This window comes from Equus caballus, chromosome 4, assembly GCF_041296265.1.
Source record: "Equus caballus isolate H_3958 breed thoroughbred chromosome 4, TB-T2T, whole genome shotgun sequence".
NCBI classification, from domain to species: Eukaryota; Metazoa; Chordata; class Mammalia; order Perissodactyla; family Equidae; genus Equus; species Equus caballus.
This window is the reverse complement of record NC_091687.1, coordinates 41,149,155-41,170,371: the sequence shown is the minus strand read 5'-3', so window position 1 is coordinate 41,170,371 and position 21,217 is coordinate 41,149,155. Positions and strand designations below refer to the sequence as shown.

The 21,217-nt window shown below is 36.6% G+C and overlaps 1 protein-coding gene across 5 annotated transcripts in view; it reads right to left on the bottom strand.

Moving 5' to 3' along the window:
• The window catches only part of VPS50 (VPS50 subunit of EARP/GARPII complex), a 131,672-nt gene that overhangs the window by 2,044 nt on the left and 108,411 nt on the right, over positions 1 to 21,217 (bottom strand). For all 5 annotated transcript variants that reach the window (XR_011437799.1, XM_001492642.6, XM_023639202.2 and 2 more), the window contains 6 exons: positions 17,557 to 17,637; positions 8,963 to 9,111; positions 7,800 to 7,896; positions 6,630 to 6,788; positions 3,242 to 3,363; positions 1,251 to 1,440 (listed from right to left, as the gene is read on the bottom strand). Coding sequence is in view for 4 of the 5 variants with exons in the window: in XM_001492642.6 (XP_001492692.1) it covers positions 1,251 to 1,440; positions 3,242 to 3,363; positions 6,630 to 6,788; positions 7,800 to 7,896; positions 8,963 to 9,111; positions 17,557 to 17,637 (798 nt within the window). In the remaining variant the exon portion in view is untranslated. The remainder of the gene's footprint in view (positions 1 to 1,250; positions 1,441 to 3,241; positions 3,364 to 6,629; positions 6,789 to 7,799; positions 7,897 to 8,962; positions 9,112 to 17,556; positions 17,638 to 21,217) is intronic.

Genomic DNA, 21,217 nt, shown 5'->3' with positions numbered 1-21,217 from the left:
GATCTGAAACTGACCTACAGTGGGCATATTTACACAAAACTCAGGCTAATGGTCCACCCTAATATTCATTTCATTTTCTAGGGTGTTGAAACCAGAAAGGATGAGTCTGATAAAGTAAATATAAATAATTCCTTATTTCCTTACTCAGTCATATGAAGTAAAAATTTACTTAGCTTTTACTCATGGTATTCATAGCATAAATAAATGTGAACACTTAGAGCTATTGAAGGAATAAGATTCAGTGATCATTTTAACACTCCCCATATTTTCATTAAATCTGCCTTCACATACTGCCTATCTAGACAAATGATAAAGCAATAATACAGGAAAGCTCCCATACTGAGCATGTTCTGGTGATACATGTTGAGTTAAACTGTGTCAAAAATTCAGCATCGTAAGTAACACTTAAGAAACAGTATTTTTATCTACTTATCTGTATATCCACACAAAAGAAAAAATAATCTCATCTATACTTAAGGTAAAACCTAATGTAAGATGAAGTTAAATTTAGCCATTTAAATATTGCTATATTCAATCATCACTACTACATGCTAGTGTGTTCAAGATGTCACCAATTCATTGCTGAGAGCCACAAGAAGACTTAAGTTATATAATAGACTTTAGCTTGTGAATCATTTCAATGTTGCTGGATTCAATTTGTCTTGATGTTCACCAACTTCAGCCTTTTCCTACAACACAGCTGCAGGATAAACACAGCTAAAGCTCAGCCTCTGGCTATCTTTCCAGATAATTATTGTCACAGTTCATAGAGGTCTCAAAAGGATTTGACTAGGCAAAGGGCATTGCACAGACACAGTGTGAATATGGTAAAGAACTGGCCTAAGTAGTTCATGCTAAAAAAGCCAATGTTTCTTTATATCGCACACTCATGATTTTGAATTATATAATATACCAGTCAAGAACAGCACAAAGGAATGGGGCCGGTCTCGTGGCCGAGTGGTTAAGTTCGCGTGTTCTGCTTCGGTGGCCCAGGGTTTTGCTGGCTTGGATTCTGGGAGCAGACATGACAACGCTCGTCAGGCCATGTTGAGGCGGCATCCCACATGCCACAACTAGAAGGACCCACAACTAAAATATACAACTATGTACTGGGGGGATTTGGGGAGAAAAAGCAGGGAAAAAAAAAAGAAGATTGGCAACAGTTGTTAGCTCAGGTGCCAATCTTAAAAAAAAAGGACAGCACAAAGGAAAAGGAATAAAAATTTAATTAACAGTTTTCCAGCTCTCACCCTGTGCTCTTTGATCCAGCGCTCCATGTCATTCTCTGTTAGGTAGTAGGCTTTAATATAGGTTTCCACAAATTCTTTATCAGGAATGGGTCTAATATCTGTTAGTTTTTCAAGTTTCATTAAAAACTGCTGAAAATCCAATTGCATCAAGGCACGACCCTCATTACTACACTTCTTGACGTTGGCATATCTAAGATACATAGCAATAAAAAAAAATGATAGGATCGTTAGAAAAGGAAACTTTTAGGGACTTAAACTTTTCTTTAACCCATATTTGGACAGATTCTCAGAAACGAGAGGGTGACAGGAGAAAGGGCACACGAGCCTTGGAGCAGAGGACAGGGTTGTGCTCAGGCCCTGTCACTCAGCAGTCACTTTTCCTCTCTGGGTCTCAGTTCCTCACTTGCAAAGCAAAGAGATCTAACAACTTCCAAGGCTCTTTGCTGCTCTGCAGACCACGGTCCTCCACACTCACTTCACATACTCATCTGTAGGAAAGGTAAACTGGCACTCCAGCTAATCTGGCTGCAAAGGATTATTTAAAAACTAAACTGTGAAGACTCCAAAGTAATATTAGTATTGTAAAACTGTTCGATATTGTAACTACACGATGCAAAGGAAACAAATGAAATAATTCTCCTATGAACACAGAGTAAACCTAAGAAAACATGTGAGCACGTAAGCAAGAAAGTATACACATATTTTTCATAATAAAATACTTTATAGACATTCTGACACCTCACACTACTGAAACATTGTATGTTCTAAGGTGGGCTAGGAATAAGAATGAATATATTAACCCTAACAGTACAACATTTCATTTCTCATAAGTCAGTGTCTCATTCCTTCAATCATACAAAACATGGAGAATCCAACCCTAAGGAAAGAGTTACTTCCCCTACGGAAACTTGCAAGAAAACTAAAGTTTATATTATTCAAAGTGACCAAAATTTTTTTTAATAAAAATATTTTATGCAGAAATATAACATTTATTACTAGCTTTTCTATTTTACTAAACAAATTTATTGAAAATACTTTTCAGTCCAGATTTTTCACACCGAGCCACTTTGGTACTTGCAGCACCACTGCTTTCAATACAGAATGCCAAGACTGCCGTCAGCTTGTCACCGTCACCTTCCCACTTTCTAATATGGTACATTATTTGTCATACCAAATTAACAACTGAAGAGAAATCAGATAAATGATAGCATGAATAATCAATTGATGCACAATTCTAGATCACTATGAATGGCCTTTGAGATAGCGCTTTGCTTTTCGGGAATATTTTAAATGTATCGCCGATTCTTACTTGTGTTCTAGATGTTATGGGCAGATTAAGCATGGTCTCTGAGTCAGTGGGAAAATTACCATTGACAGATCCGTAAATTCAACATATGAAGGATGTATGTAGTTCACAATGACATAAAAGTGATACAGTGGTTATGAGGCCTGATTTTGCCATCAAAAATCAGGCGGTCACATGACTTCTCTGCATTTGAAAACTGTATGAACTTGGACAAGTTAACTTCTTTAAGACTCAATTTTCTGAGGCCACGTTTTCTCATTGATAAAACAGAGAATAACAGGACTACCAAAGAAAGTTTATATTAGGATTTGGTGATATAAAAAGTGCTTGGTTCAGTAAAGGACACATAGTGCTCAAGAATGCTATGGTATAATCACCATCATAATAATTATATCATTAGGTATTAACAATTATTATTAGTTTAACTTTCAGATAACCATTAGATGTTGCATTTCTCACTCCTCTATTAGCTGGTTCTAGGTCACCAGCAAGAAAAGAGAGCACAGACAGAGATGGCACAGTGGGGTTAAAGGTTTTCTCTAATTATACTGTAAAGTCAAACCTGCGTTATTATGCTGTTTATCACTATACCTATCTCTCCATCCATTACTGATAATACATAATGTCATTCATATATTGTGATTTATCACCGAAGAATCAGATCACGCTTTCACAAAAAACTTACCCTTCCACAATCGTTCTATTAGCCAGTCGTATACAATGCTCCCAAAGTATATTAGACACAGGCAAGGGTATCCAAACTCTCTTGGAAACCTCATTTAACCTCCTGTTAAACTGCTCAAATTCCTAAAAAGAAAAAAATCATAGCCATATGTGAATATAACTATAACGTCACATTGCTTTCCCATCCTAACGGCAGAAAAGATTTAGAAAGACTCAGAAGCAAGCCAAGTAAAACAAGAAGAGATAATGCCAAAGACAATTTGGACTTAGTGTGAAGTTTTTTGGTTTTTGTTTTTAAGTACATAAAACTGAATAAATTATGTTGTAATACAGAGTATACCACATTTCATCTCAAAGGAAATAAGTGTCATTAACTGATGAAACAGTGCTAGCAATGTTCAAATGTTTTACACCTCAAATTTTTCTATGACTATCAGTATGTATAAAAGAGCTTAATAACCTAATATGTCTTTAAAAATATCTTCAAGGAGCCCAGTTTAAAAAAATGTTCTAATAAGCTTTTAACTCAGAGTGAACTATTTGTAACTTGTGGCTACACTCTTCAGAGAGCAATCTGCTAAATTATTCTCTCTCCTAAACATTCTTCAAAAGTAAATAAATTATTATACACTGAATGACTCAAAAGTCATGAGCTGCAAATTTTTCATACAAAGATAAGACATAAAATATTTTGTATTACAGAAAAACTGAACATTTTTATTACTTATTAGTAACTTTCATGATACCATTCTAATAAAAATAAAAATATAAATAATTCCAACAATTACATGAAAGGAGCAGATGATTCATCCTTCAATAAATGTATTTCTGATTTCTTTGAACTACTATTATCTAAATATGTTCATTTACAACAGTAAATGTTGTTGGTCCTTCCTTGACAATATATTTCAAATAAATTTAAGAATGCTTAAAATGACATCTTTTTCTTTAGTTTCCTCCATAGAGAAGCTACACAATGCTTAACAAGTAAAGACTGACATGTGTCCAAATTTTCTAATAAAACACAGGAGGAAAAACTCTAATCTGATCATTACCAGTCAAGCTACCACATAATGATTATTGTATTATGCTTTGCTTTTTTGCTACTCCCTAAATCACAATTTTTTGATGATTTATGACAGTTAACTGCTTTTAATTATTTATGAAAAAGAAGTGAATCTTCAATCCATTAAGCTTACTTTTGAAAATCAAAGTTAAAGAAATAATTGCTCTTCAACATTTTCATTTCATGAATCTAGCAGAACAGGAGGTATTTGCTACTGTATTTATGCTTTGCTGTAGTAATTCTGCTTTGGATTTCGAGAGTCATGATTCAATACATTTCATTAATATTTTAAAGATAAAGTTACATGCATACTGTGTAAAATGTCATTCTAGTCACTGCTAAATTCAATGTTCAGAATGCTTGATGTTAAATAATAAAATCATTTCCTTTTACTTATGACTCTTTTGGGACAATAACTGCAGACTGCTTTTACCTAAAGGTTTGGACTTGGAAAAGTAATAGAAAGAACAAAAGTTATCGTAAAAGTTTATGAAAGATGGCCTTAAGCTGCTAAAAAGTGGGCTCAGTTAATAATCTGAACAACACACTGGTTCTCTCATGTGATATTAATGTTTCTTAGAATTAAGAATACACGAAGCAAGCAGCTTCCTTCTAGTATGCATATTCACTGAGTGCAGAAATCTTTCTTTTCGTGCATCCCTGTGAGTATCGCCATTAGGATGTCATGAAAAACAGAATCGAGTTTCAACAGCAGAATTCTTCAAAGAAGAGGGGTGGGGTTATTGTCAAATTACATTTACCTTTACATTCCAAGTTAAAATTCCCAACTGAAATCTCCTGGGTGCTCTAGAAATCAAAGTTCTTCCAGGGCAGCAATTATAGAGCACCTTTGTTGTCACTCACTCCTTAGACCTCAGGCTAAGTCCTAGACACTGCCAACTGTTCCTTGATGGGGAGAGCCTCCCAGTCGACAAAACGGCCCTCCAGAAGGGCACACATACATGGCTGGGAGTTGAGTTGGCACACTAGATGAATTCCACTGCTATCTCTGCTTTGATCCCTGGCTTTATTTCTGATTCTCAAGTGTCCCAGGCTATTATTTATTGCCTTGGACTAAGCAGGTAAGAATGCTTGTATAAGTCAGACGAGTCAGAAGTTTAAGAAGGGCCAGTTTTCTTTTCACTGACAAATATGAAAAACAAAATTTTTCCGAAAGCCGTTTCCATTTTCTCAGATGCTCTTCCTCACCTCAGACATCCACCCAGCTCATTTCCTCACTTCCTTCAGGCCTCTCCTCAATTCTCACTTTATCAGAGTCCTTTTCTGACCACAAGTTAATATGTGGTATGCTTCCCCCACCCACACTCTGCCACTCTCTATGCCTCTTCGGCTGGTTATTTATTTTTTCACAGGACTATTCATCACCTGACATATTCTATCTTATCTCTTTACTGCTGTCCCCACATTGGCATGTAAATTTCTTGAGGGCATATAAGTTCGTTAATTCACAACCATATCGCCAGCACCTGGATCAGCGTGTGGCACATGTCAGGTGATCTATAACTATCTCCTGATGCATAAATGTAAAAAAAAATGACTACAGTTTTTTCCAGAACACTTATAAATGTAAATCATTAAATGTAAAGGTGTTTGCATGACACATTGCAAAAGTAATGTGATTTCTGGAAAAAACGACAGAATAATTAAGGGCATGGTCTCTTGCTAATGAATATACACAAATATTGAAGTATTTTCTAAATAAATAGATATATCTTCTTGTTGGTACAATCATGGCTATTGAGATTACATAACACGAAAGTCAGCCAAAACAAACCAATCAAACTCTAAGTCAAAATGGGAAATTAGTGAGCAAAAATGAAAAACCTACAAAGTATTCTTGGGTCAAAAGGAACACAAAATTTAGGGCTAGCCTGGTGGCACAGTGGTTAAATTCACACATTCCGCTTCGGTGGCCTGGGGTTCACCTGTGTGGATCCCAGGTGTGGACCTAGACACCGCTTGGCAAGCCATGCTGTAGCAGGCATCCTACATATAAAGTAGAGGAAGATGGACACGGATGTTAGCTCAGGGCCAATATTCCTCAGCAAAAAGAGGAGAATTGACAGCAGATGTTAGCTCAGGGCTAATCATCCTCAAAAAAAGAACACAAAATTTGGAAAGTTAGCCTATTCTAATTCAGGCATAAGTTGGATTATTACAGACAAATCACTAGATGAATTAATATCACAATGCTAGAAACGTGGTAATATCTATAATCTCACTACTTTAGAGCTATTGTAATTATAGGAATAGTTCTCTTAGTAGAATCATCTTTGACAAAGATGTTTCCCAGAGTACTTGCCTTTAACAATGCATCTACATATATGTTGTGCTGTGACATAATTTCTTTTACATCCCATTTCACGTTAGCCATTAGGAGCAGCATCTGTTCATAATCAATGGCTTTACCAGCCACAATCCAGTAAATTGGCTTGCGTAGTTCACTGGCAGTTGAGACTGTCTGAAATAAATTTTACAGAAGTAAAAACAAATATTTTCTACAAGTATCAAATTTATAAAGAATATTTTGTTCCTATTTCTAGTATACATCTCTAAAAATGAAACAGTATACATTTAGAGATTTGAATTATGAAAATACTTTAACTCAAGGGCAAAGGTCTTACTCAAAACATAATTTTGAAACATTAAACAAATTTGAGACAGTTGACACTACAACTATAAAAGACCCACATATTTTCATGGAGCAAATATTTCTCAAATTCTTTCACTTCTCTCCATGTCCACTCCTACTACCCTACCTCAAGATTCCATCCTCTCTCAACTGTATTTCTGGAACAGCCTTCAAGCCTAAGCTTGCCATCTAAAGTCCATTCTTTACATTGCCCCCAACGTACTCTCTAAAACACACACCTGACCATGCTACTCACCTGTTTCAAGTCTTCCAGTAGATTCCCAGTACCCTCGGAGGAAAGTTCAACCCCTGGCTGAGAGCAGCAAACATCACGTGGCTCCTGCTTATTGTTCCAGCCATCTCTCTCATCACTAGCCCTCTTCCCTGCTCTGACAATCTGAGTTTTCCTCAGCCACTCACAAGCACCATGCTCTCTCTCACCTGCTGGTCTTCATATAAGCCATTCCCTTAGTTTGGAATATACTCCCAACTCACCCGGCTGGTCCAATTCAATTCCTCCAGACAGCCTTTCTAGACAACCTTCCCAATCACACCCTCTTTCCTCCTCCAGTCAAGGTTAACCATCCTGCTACTGTTTCCTTCTCTTATAATTTATTGTAAATACCGTTTTAATTCTCTCTCTCTCTCATTAGACTGAAAGTTATATGAAGTGCTCAGTAAGTATTTATTTAACACAGGAATTCATGAGTGAATAAGCAAATATTTTAATTGAGCTCTCTTAGGATTTGGTGACTGACTACTAGTCAAAAAAAAAACTAAAAAGCATGTGACAGTCTTATCTTGCTCACAGTTGAAATGATATACAAGACCATCTCTGACCTGAGAATAAAACTGCTGAAGGAAGGGCTTTTTGACTGCAGGCATCACAGCATCAAGATGTGGCTGAAGGAACTCGAACTGTTCAGCCAAGAATACCCTAAGGGGAATAAATAACCCACTGTGTAAGCAAAGCGTAGGATTTAGAGCCTGTCAATATTTTTGTATAAGTAATCTTTAAGATCTCTAAGCAAAAGTTTAACAATTAAAATTATTCCACTTTAGTGAACTACCTTGTACTACCACTTGACACACTCATTTACAATCTACACAGAAATGAATGCTGAGCTGATGACTGAATGGGAGCTAAGGTGGAAGGAGGGTGACTTCAAAGGAGCTAATCTGGGTCCCACAGGGTATAGAGATATGCTGCTTTGCATGTAAGATATGAACACAGATAACACAAAAGATGGAAGAAAGAAAGAAGACATCGGTATGTTTTGAAAGGTTATCTTTTAAAGATCTCAATTAATTATGCACAACAGACCCTTGCATTCATAGACTTAAGAACTGACACTTTTTAGAAGTAACACAAACATTCATAACATGCAAGAAACTGTAACTTGGAGGAGACATTCATCAGAACTTCAGGTCGGGCAGCTGGTGTGCAGGAGTGGGAATCATTCAGCTGCAAGACCACTGGCAGCTACACTGTTTTTCTCTACTTTTTGTTATGTACACAAAAAGTCTTAAGTTATATTGGACTAAATCTTATGAAAGAAGTTACATGCTTTAATTGTACTAAAAATTTGGGGATTTTTAAAGGTCAGCAAGCATTCTTGCTGATGTCAAGGGTTAACTATATTTAACACTAAACTGACAATGTAACACAGTTTCTCTAGAATCACAATTTGATAGGAAAATATAAAGTATAACATGCTTTTTTAAAGTTTTACTTAAAGCAAGAATCATGTTGCTAAAGACCGAAACTTAAAGGAAACTTAAAAGATCTACTCCTTCCACTTATATAACTGAAAAACAATCATGCAGTTTTAAAAAATCAATTGGTAATCTATTTTAGGATATACTTCTCCGAAATACATATAACACAGAAGTGGGAGATGTATACAGCTAGAAGTCTAATTATACAATGCTTACTTTCATAACCTTTCTTAAATATTTAATGGCAAAGCAACTGTTTTAAGCAACTGTTTTCAGCAACTTACAAGGATTCTGTGGCTACCACTCTTTCTGCCAACCCATACAATGTATCCCCAGATGTCAAAACCACCAGGTGACTGAGATGTGGGCTCGGAACCTTCTCCTTTCTCTCTTCTGCTGCTGCGAGTGTGGAAGTAGGATCAGCTGAAACTTCCTGAAAATACAACACATATACACACAGCCTGAAATAGCAAATCTAATAGCAACAAACCATGTGATTTTACAAAACTAGACCTATAATTAAAATACTCTTAGGCGTACGTTAATTACATTTAGTTTCCGTTCTTTTTTCCCCTCCTTTTATATTTTCTAACTACTAGAACTTTCCTTTTTATACTAAGTGAAAATTATCCAATTGTATATGCTATTATCTGTGTATGACCAACACAAGGCTAACACAAGGAATCTTTATGAATTGATAGGTGTTTCATACAGACTACAGTGAGAGTCCCTTTAAGAACTTGTATATTAGGGAAAAGAGATTGTCCCTCAAGGACCAAGCTGGTAAAACCCAAACTTATGGTGTAATTAACCATTTTACACCCAAACCTTAATCAAGGTAACTTTGGTATAATCTCAAGAGGGCAGGACTAGAACGTAGTTATAAACTGAAACAGAACCGGCTGAATTGTATATGTCTGGGGACAGATTATTGATGAAAAAGAAGATGGCTAATGGGAATAAAAGGAAAGGATGCCCAAAGAGCAGGGTGTGTTGAGCTTTACAAGATCCTCAAAGAAAATTATAGCACAAAGATTGGGTACAAACAAAGCTAAAAGTGTACAAAATGTAAATCTAGATTACTTTTTAAATCAATGACACAGTCACAAATCTCCAACATTTTCCATATGAATAAAAGAGACATCAAACGTATAGGATTCTGTGAGTATAACTTTGGTTTATAAATTTAGCAAAATGGAAATAAAACATTATAAAACCTTTCAAGTTAGAAAATGGTTTTATTCTTCTTTAGTTCTTTTTTATATCCTATCTTCTACTAAAGATATTATCTCTCTTCAATCTCTAATTACTCAGTTAGCATTTAAGTTATTTGAGGAACAACTTCACAGCTCCATTATTCACTTCCTTCTACTAAAAAGGAAAATAATCACCCCACTCCTGCCAAAAAAAATTACAAAATTAAATACTGTTTGGTACCAATTGGTTGTTTGCACTATTTAATTTAATCACCGAATTAGGAATTTAACTTGATTTAATCCCCCAAATGGGGAAGGCTGGTATCACTCACGACTTCCCTTCTTCCTCATCTCCATCATGCCTAAACAGACACCTTCCTCATGTCACTACTACATCAGGACCAAGGACTCACAGCATTCTTGACTGGACCATTCCAAAAGTCCCCTAATAGAGACCTCTCCCTCTAGCTTCTCCTGTTTCTACTCCACTTTCCATATAGTCAACCGGCTTATTTTCAATAATAACCAGGTGCCCCTTCTAAAATGGAGACATGATCACACCACTTCCTAGTTTAAAAATCTCAATTGACTATCCATTCCTTACAGGAAAAAGCCTAAACTTGTTACCAGGATATTACTCCTTTACAGCTGACACCACCTGTCTTGCCAGCCTCACTTCAAGGTAATCTTAGCCCCTCAGGTCTAGCTACATGGGACTACTTGCTCTACTGTCCTGCTGACACTCCTGTTTTACTAGGTCTCTTCCCATTGTGTGCCTAGCTTCCCCCTTTTCATTTTTGAAGTCTAAGCTCATATTTACCTCCTTTCTATAATTTTCTCAGTCTCTCAAGAAGAATTAGTACCTCATTTGTGTGGGGGATCAGAATTGGCCACCCCAAAATGTGTCTCTTTGGCTTAATTATTTTTAAGAACAAAAGACTCTGAAAGAAACTTTGACCCACCCCTCAACTGTCTAAAAGAATTTAAAATAGAAGGGCCTGTTCCAGTAAGGAGCTAATACCATAAGATAACTGTAATGTAATGTAAAATGTGTTTCTCAGGTCACATTGTTTGTAGTTGGCCCATTTACATTTTCATCTCCATGTAGACAGCCTTCCACCCACTTGAAGTCCCAAACCACGACCCCCAACATCCTCCTTTGTCTTTAGCTGAAGATGATATTTAAGCTGGCAGCTCAGCCATTTCAGCGAGTTACCCAGTTTCCTAGCTTTCTTCCATGTATACATGTGATAAAGCTTTGTTTGCTTTTATGCTGTTATTCTCTCTCATGTGAATTTAATCTGTAGCCCAGCCAGAAGGACCTGGAGAGGGCAGATGAATTCTCTTCCTCCCCAACAATTGTGTTAACGTTATCCACACATATACTCATGTCTGTATGTGGCATAAAGTGCATTTTATCAGCTGTTGTTTCCTGACTCCTCTACCTCATTGTGAGTTTTTGGAGGGTCGGGACCAATTTCATCATCTTTGTGTCTCAAGACCTTGGCATGCCTCCTAGCTCAATTAGCTTAATTGATGGAGATGATGATAACAATGATGATGGTAAGAGTCTTCACTTCCTCTCATTCTCTTTCAAGCCCATTCCAATCAGGCTTTTGTCTGTCCTACTCCAAAGAAACAGTTTCAGGTCACCAATGGCCTCCTTATGGCCAAATCCAATAGTCAATTGTGAATACCCATTTTATTTAACAGATCTATAGCATCATACATGGCTGGTCTTGAAAAGCTTTCTTCACTTGGTTCCCAGAACACCATACCCTCCCGGTCTTTCTTCTATGCCACTGGCCATTTCTCAAACTCCTTTGCTAGTCTGTCCTCCTCTCCCTGACCTTTAAACACAGGAGCGCCCTAGAGTTCAGTCCTCAGACTTCTCTCATTTACGTTCTACTCCCTAGATGATTTCATCCAGTCTCAGTTTTAAGTGCCATCCACATGCCAACAGCTCAGAATCTACATTCTAGCCCTCACCTCTCTCACCTTTAGTGCATTTAACATTTCTGAAACTGAACTCTTGATGTCCTTCTCAAATGTGTCCCTCCTAAAACTCTTATCTATCTCCAGGAACAGCACCTCCATTCTCCAGAAGTTAGATGTCATCCTTGGCTCCTCTCAGTGCCATACCACACTTGTAATCCATCAACAAATTTTGATGGGTCTACCTTCAAAACAGATCCAGAATCCGACCATGTCTCACTACTTCTTCCACTAACACTTTCGTACAAACCACTTCATCTCTCTCCTTAACTGTTACACACTGCAGCCAAAATAATTCTCTTTTAAATAATTAAATCAGATCATGTCAACTCTCTGCTTAAAGCTCCTCAATGGCTTTCTGTCTTCCTTAGAGTAAAATCCAAAGGCCCTACATGATCTAGGCTACCATTCTGGTTTCATCTATCACTGACCCTCTTGCTTACTTCATTCCATTTATACTGGCCTCTTTGATGTTCCTGGAATAAGCCAAGCATGGTCCCATCTCGGGGCCTTTGCATTCCCTGTTCCCTCAACCTGAAATACTTTTCCCCAAAATACCCTCTCTCTACTAGAAAATAAGCTGCACCTGAATAGGGAGTTTTGTCTGGCTACTCCCTCCCCACCAAAATTGTATCCTTAACTCCCAGAACAGTGCCTGGCATCTATATAAAGTGTTCAATAAACAGGTACTACATAAATGTTTGCTAAATAAATGAATTCTTATCCAGATGGCTCAATACCCTATACATCCTTCAAGGATATGCTTCAATGTTACCTTCTCAGAGGAGCCTTCTCTAATCACCTAAACAATATCACACTCTTTTTCTCCTCTTTCTGTCCTTCTTTCCTAGTTCTTCGTAACTCTCAACACAATCTGACATTAAATTAGATACTCATTTATTCCTTATCTGCCTCCTCCACTAGAGGGACCATCAGTCTTCCACACAGTACCTAGGCATTCAATATATACCTGCTGAATGAATTAATAAAAAAGATAGAGGTCCAACTGCTGTGTATCCTCTGAGTCTGGTACCCTCATCATATAGCTCCTTGCCTTCTGTCTACTTCCAATGACGCTTATAGCACTCTGTATTTTCTTCTTAGTTCAGAGTTGTGAATATCCATCTCAGAACAAGTTAGAGAATGGGGAGAAGCCTAAAACCTCAAAAGAAGAAAAACTAATAGAGGAATTGGGGGAAGAGATAACCCACTTGGGCAAGATTGGCTAGGCTAGCCAAAGTGGCCCAAATGGGGTAGAAACAGGAATAACAGAAAATAGTTCCAGAGAGGTACATCTGCCTGCATCATAACAAAGCACATTCTATCAGGCAGAAGAGTAGGCAGGAAGGGTTGCTTTGGGTGGTTACGAGTTCCCTACGGAAGGAGAGATTCAATCAGAAGCTGACAGCTACTCAGTATGTATGAACACTGCAGGTTAATGAGCACAGGCAAGCTTCCCTCTACGATTTTACGAGTAGAAACCTGGAATATTATATGCCACAAGTACAACAAAATCTCCTTCCAAGCATCAAACACGCCCTCTTTTAAAATACTTAGTAATTAAACTAACAAAAACTAACATGAATTTTCTGCCAATAACGTACAATTTCAAACTCAAAATAGCTCCAAAATAACCATGGATACCACACATTTATAATAGCAGAGTTACTTTCAAATTTCATTCTTTTATGATTAGATATCACCATATACACAACATATTTATAAGACTAAAAGTTTTTGAATTTAGATACCAACTCGTTAATGTAGGACAGAAGAGGGAGGTGCCAGGTGAGGGAAGGCAAGGAGAGGTGTATCGGTCGCGGGGGGAGTGCAGTTCATTACTGGGTATCAGGAGAGGCCGAAAGCACTTGCCAACAATCTCTTTGCCTGCCTCCAATTCAAATGGACTGCATTCCTCCCCTGCTCACAGAGCTCTCTCACAAAAACACACTTGGGAACATCACTGGAGTCGTTGCCTCCACTTCAAAAAGTTTTCATTAGGATGCCTTCGTTCATTCCCAGTTAACACTGGTATTTTAGACCTAAAAATTATGGTAATGATCTGCTTAAAGGCTAAAGTTCTGTGTTTACTTTTAGGGAAATGTGCTTGAAGAGAGCAGGAGAGTCATAAAAATGTCAAGCTGATTTTATTAAATGGTATGTGCTTATTGTGCACTTAAATGGAAAAGCTCCTAAACTGGATCAGTGTTTCAGTTTATACCAGTACAATAAGGGAAGGACACAGAACTCTTTGAAGACTTTGAGAAATGAAACCTTAATTGAATCTTTATTCTCACAGTGAGCCACATTTTTTAGCCTTTTCTGCCAGTAATTTACTACTACAAAGATAATTCATATTTATGGACTTTTCTGGACCAATTTAAAATACATTTCTATTATCAAAGATTGAAAGTTGGTCAGAGGTCTTAAAGCAAACAATTTAGCACAACCAAGTGAATAACTAAAAACTCACATTTCTGGTGCCATTATCACCTACACAAGCTTCCTTTCCTACTCTTCTCTTATTAGACTCCTTTTCTTAGAATTTTATTTGATGTGTCAAACAAATTTTCTTAGTTTACAATGAATTCATATGATAAATGACTTCAGGTGGCATTTTTAAGACCATAATGATTTCATTTTGCCTTTTACAGCTTAAAGAGAAGCAAAACTTAGAACATATATAGGGAGAAAATAAAATTACCAAAAAAGTGCTTATTAAAATTTTAACTAACACATAGCAGAAATATAAAGAAAAATACTACTTCCATTTAATGGTTCCAGATTGATCAGGGCATAAATTATTTTAATAGCCAAGAATATATTGAATAGCAAGAAACTAATTAATGTTCTCTGTCAACGTAGATGCAAATTAATGAAGAAAATTTATACACCAGGTTACAAAAACCTTCATCTCAGGTCTAGTAAATGACAAACAGATTTTCTAAAATAATAAACCAACGCTTATCAGTATGAGTAATAATTTAAGATGGAAAACATTGGAAACTAATGGAAAATTTCAGCAAAACTTCCAGTATATTTTTGTAGAGTCTTATCCTCCAGAGCAGTAAGGACCCTGGAGAGGGCCTGTCAAAGGTCAGCACTCCTTACAAACTGAAGGAGAACAGACTGCTCCTGCTCGTATGGTCTTCTGATCCAAGGTACAGTCTTTGATTTAGAAGATAATAAGGATAAGGACTTAAAGAAAAGACATATTTAACAGATGAGGTACCAAAATAAAAACCAGGCATATCTATCTATTTATTTATTGGGAAGGGGTGTATAGTTGGTTTTTGAAAACACTTTTCTAAGGGGCTGGCCCGGTCGTGGTTAAGTTCACATGCTCTGCTTCAGAGGCCCAGGCTTCACAGGTTTGGATCCCAGGCACAGACGTGGCACCACTAGTCAAGCCATGCTGTGGCAGCATCCCACATGAAATAGAGAGGAAGATTGGCACAGACGTTGGCTCAGCAACAATCTCCCTCAAGCAAAAAAAAGAGGAAGACTGGCAACAGATATTAGCTCAGGGCCAATCTTCCTCACCAAAAAAAAACAAAACCACTTTTCTAAATCTGACTACTATGCCAGTTCAGGAAAAAACTTATCCAATGATCATAGAACTGGTCAGACAGATGCTACAGAGAGATTGTTATCAGGGTGGCAGCTTGTCTCAAAGCACAGCTAGATTGGTCCCACTGTTTACTTTGTCTTGCTATTTCATTATCCACTGTATGGCAAAATCTGAAGCATTAAATCCAGCCTTAAGGGTCAAATCTGGAACTGCAGTTTGACAATCAGAAATAACAGAGAAAGGTCAGAATGAATGACTCTAGTGGTAAATTTCAGCCCATCAATCTTGAGCTGTTTAGCCAGAAGCAAGAAAAACTTCAGCTGTGAACTAAGATATAGAAAACAAAATCTGATGGTCAAGGTTACACTAAGTATCAAACAAGGAGAAGCAAAATCAAAACACAGATAACTGCCAATGGGGTTGAAAGCCAATGGATTTTAAAAAACAAAGAATAACAACAATGGCTGGGTCAAAGAAGGAGCCTTGACTCTGAAAATGAAGATTAGGATTAAATGGATAGCAAAGGCAAGGAAACAAGCCAGGTTAAGCCAGGAGACATGAAACTCACAGACTGGAGTTTATTCATTTACTCTACAGCATTTACTGAAGGAAGACTGCATGTCAAAGTAGGTGCTATGAATATATACATATAAAAATATGTGCTGGGCAAAAAGATCTCCAAATAGTAAGGGAGATGGATGAGATGGATACAGGTTATTTCCTGCACTGACCTGAGATAGCAATACATGCCTCTCTCACTTTACTCACATCTCTGCTCAAAGACCACCGTCCTATCACTCTCCCTCATTTTCTTCTTAGCACTTATAAGTATCTGACACTGTATTACATATTTGTTTACCTGTCTCACTGCACCAACAAAATACAAGTTCCAAGAAGACAGGAATTACCTCTTTTGTGCACTGACGAATTTTCAGCACTACAACAAAGCCAGCATATTACTAATTATTTCAATATTTCTTAAAAGAATGATTACATTGCTTTTTTTTTTTTTTAAAGATTAGCACCTGTGCTAATATCTGCTGCCAATCTTTTTTTCTCCCCAAAGCCTCCTGCCCCATACACAGTTGGATATTCTAGTTGGGAGTGCCTCTGGTTGTGCTGTGTGGGACGCCGCCTCACATGACCTGATGAGCGGTGCCAAGTCCGGCGCCCAGAATCCGAACTGGAGAAACCCTGGGCTGCTGAAGTGGAGCGCGCGAACTTAACCACTCAGCCACAGGGCCGGCCCCTACATTGCCTTATAAAATCTTCAACAACAGCAGAATGCACATAATATAGAGTTTATAAAAAAAGAAGAAAATGATTGCTTGTTTGAGTAGGTCAAAAGATAAAAGAAAATTTGGAGAATCCTGGGGCTAATGTAGATGCAGAGAAGCATACTGAACAACAAAAATCTCTGGCTACAGTGATCAACCTCAAGAAAAAAAATTTTCTTATTTTAAATGCTTATGTTAGCTTAAACACTATACAAGGTCAGCCCTGTTTTGCTACCTAACCTATCTTCTTAAAATGTGCATTTCAACATATGAGACAGTCAAGAATCCAGGCTCCCTGTTGCACAGCCAACTGAATCTAAACTTCTTGAATTTCAAGACCATTTAGAAAAGTGGTCCTAAACACTCTCCACAACACAACACAACACAACTCTTAAGCATAACCAGTGCCCTATCACAAAGATCTGCCAAAGTTTGGGCCAGGCTTGCTCCCACTTCAAGGCCCTTGCTCAGCCTTGAACCTTAATTTGAATGCCATTCTTCCTTCTTCTTCCCACTAATCTCATGCCTGTTCTTCAAAGGCTAGTACAAGTTTCACTTCCTCCTTTAGTCATTCTCTGACATCAATATCGCACATAACTCCTTTCTCTCTTTGAACTTGTACTGAACGTACAGCCAACATCATATTCTTTCAGGTATACTAGTTTTCTGTCTCCAATCAGTCCATAGGAAACCTCCATTCTACTTCCTACAAGCATTTCGTGTAATACTAAGGACTCAGGCACTCAATATGCCTATAGGCATACATTTATATGTAGTTGATTAGATGGCTAATTTCTATTTTATATAACCCAAAATAATTGATTCAATTGATTACTTACCAGATCAATAAGGCTTTCTTGTATTCTGTTTAGAGTTGTCCTTAATCTACTACTACTAAGGCCTAGTCCTGTTGATTCCAACTGAAAAGAAAACAGACAGGCATGTTAAATCACTCTGGAGATAATCCTGCAAATGTTATAAATTCAGATTAACCAAAGTTAAGCATCTGATGAGATTTTATTCAGATACTTAGTCTTCAGAGAGCTCCCAAATTGCATTTAAAAATTCCAAAACATCAAGCAAAGAAGTCAAACCTCAGCCCTTAAGGGAACAAAAGAACTATTTACACATGTGCATTTACAGGTCACGATAACATCTATCAATCTAATAAATTTATCAGAAGAGAGTTTACCGGAATTTCTTTGCACAAGTTATTATTTTTAGTCACAAAACTTAAGATTTTAGATACTTAAGGATAGTACACTGTGTTATATTTATGTAGAAGCATAATAATGTAGTGTTGCTAATATATTATTCTGACACAAATTAGAGACAGCCTAAATCCTCATTCCAAAATTAATGAAAGTTTTGTTAGGTTCAGTAAACATTTCACAGTATAAAACTGTCTTCACTACAACAAAGCCAAAGCATTTACAAAACTCTTCACACAAGAACACTAATGAGAAGGGAGGCTTGACTGTTAAGATATGAAAAGCCAGTTAGTTGGCTCCTTGAGTGATGATTCAATTGATGAATACAAATTTAATTTATAGGTAATCATAGATACATATAGACATCTGAAAAAATGTTAAAATATTCTGTATGAGCCAATAAATTTAAAACTTTAATAATAGTAACCTATAAAATATAGTCTCACTAATTCATTCACAGAAATTATATATATGTCTGTATCCATGTATCTATATACACAAACACACACACACAAGCATACACACTCATTTATTGTTCCTCGCCCTTCCTATCTTGGATACAAGAATGAGAAATTACACCACATGTGTTAGAAACTCTCAAGATAAAATAGTTGTGTGACGGCATGATATAGTAAAACATGAACTAATCTCATATGGTAATTTTACAATACATTTTACTTTTGCTAGGTTTTATAAACTTCATTAATTCATTTTTCCTCTTTTTCACCAAGGTATTATTTATATATAAACTCAGCCATTTTAAGCACACGGTTTGATGAATTTTGGTAATTACAATACACAGTCTTGTAACCTACACCACAATCAAGATGTAGAAGAGCTCCCTCACCTTTAAAAATGTCCTCACGTCCTTTGTACTTGATCCCCTCCCTCCACCCTTAACTCTTGATCTGCTTTCCTGTCACTATAGTTTTGCTTTTGCTAAAATTTCATATAAACGGAATCATACAGCATGTAGTCTTTTGTGTTTGACTTCTTTCTTGTGTTCAGCATGCTTCTGAGATTCATCCATGCTGTAAGTCTATTAGCATTTTATGCTCTTTTATTGCTTAATAGTATTCCATAGTATGGATCCAGCACAGTCTGCTTACTTATTTGATAAACATTTGGGCTCCAGTTTTGGGCTACTTAAATAATGCCACTATGAATATTCATGTCTGTGTCCAAGTGTGGACACACATTTTCAGTTCTCTTGGGTAAACAGAAGTGGAATTTCTGCTTCACATAATAAATATATTTTTAACTTTATAAAGTATTGCCATACGAGTTTTCAAAGTGGCTGTACCACTTTGCATTTCCACAAGTAATGTATGCAAATTCTAGTTCTTCCATGTCATGAATTGAATGTTTGTTGTGCCCCCCAATTTCATATGTTGAAGCCCTAACCCCCAATGCAATACTATTTGGAGATGGGGTTTGGGGGAGGTAATCAGGGTTAACTGAGGTCAGGAGGGTGAGGCCCCCATGATGGGATTAGTGCCCTTATAAGAAGAGACACCAGAGAGCTTGCTTTCTCCTCCACAGGAGCACAGAGAAAATACCATGTGAGGATACAGCTAGAGGGCAACCTTTTGCAAGTCAGGAACTGAATATGCCGACACCTTGCCCTTGGACTTCCCAACCTCTAGAACTGTGAGAAATAAATGTATGTTGTTTGAGCTACCCAATCTATGGTATTTTGTTATAGCAGCCAAGCAGACTAAGACACTCCACAATCTTGTCAACTCTTGGTATTGTCAGTTCTTTTAACCATAGCCATCCTAGTGGATATGTAGGCATATTGCAATGTGCTTTTAGTGTGCTATTCCTCTGGTGATCAGTAATGTAGAAGAACACTTTTCATGTGCTTATTAGTCATTCTGTGATAAATCTTCTTCTGTGATATAGCTGATCATATATTTTGCTCATTTCTTAATTGGGTTGTCTTTTTACTGAGTCATAAGAGTTGTTTATGCACTCTGCAAACATGTCCTTTTCTCAGTGTTTTGAAAATCTTTCTCCCAGTCTGACCTGCCTTTTGGCATTTCTATCTTTTAAAAAGCAAAAGTTAACCATGAATAAGTCTATTTTACCAATATTTTCTTTTATGGTTCATGTTTTTTGTCTTTTTAAGGAAGTATATGCTTAACCCAATGTCACAAAAATTTCCTAAGTTTTCTTCTAGAAGTTCTGTAGTTTGGGATCTTATATTTAGGTCTATAAAACATTTTTATTTAAATTTTTGTATATGGTATGAGAAAACAGTCAAGACTCTTTTTCCTCATATATCACTATGTTTTTCTCCAATGAATAATCTTAGCATACTTTTCAAAAATCACTTGACCATATAAGTGTGTCTATTTCTCGACTCTATGCTGATGCTTGATCTATAGGTTTATCATTAGGCCAATACCACAGTGTCCTGATTACTACAGTTCTGGAGTAAGTCTTTGAAAAAAGAAAACATTGAGTCCTTCAACTTTGTTCTTCAAAAAATGTTTGGCTATTCTCCATCTTTTTGTTTTTTTGCATCAATTTTGAAATAATCTTATCAATGTCTTCAAAAAAGCTTTAAAATTTTGATTAGAATTGATGTTCTTCATCTATAGATCAATTTGGGGAGAACTGTCATCTCAACAATATTGAGTCTTCTAATTGAACATGGTTTCTCTCTTATTATTTATTGAGATAGTCTTTAATTTCCCTTTTTAATGCTTTTTTTCAGTGAACAAGTCTGTCAAATTATCCACTAAACTTAATCCTAAGAATTTTTGATGTTATTGTAAAGAAAGTTGTTTTTCAGATTTCATTTTCTAATTGTTTACTCACTGATTTTTGTATATTGACCTTGTATCCTGGGAGCTTGCTAAATTTATTTATTAGTTCTAGATGCTGACTTGTGGATTCCTTAGGGCTTCCTACATAAATGATCATATCATCTGCAAATAAGGACAACTTTACCTCTTCTTTTCCAATCGTATGTCTTATCTTTCTTGTCTAACTTCATAGCCTAGTACCTCCAGCACAACATAAAACAAAAGTGGTGAGAGTTGACATCCTTGTTCTGTTCCCTCATCTTAGATAGAAAGCAATGAGCCTTTCAACATTGAGTATGATGTTAGCTATCTTATAGACGCCCATAATCATGCTGAAGAAACTCTCTTCTGTTACTTGTTTACTGAGTTTTTATCATGAAAGGATATTAAACTTTGTCAAATGCTTTTTCTAAATCCATTTAAACAATCATAAATTTTTTTCCTGAAGAAGAAAATTACAATGGTAAATTACACTG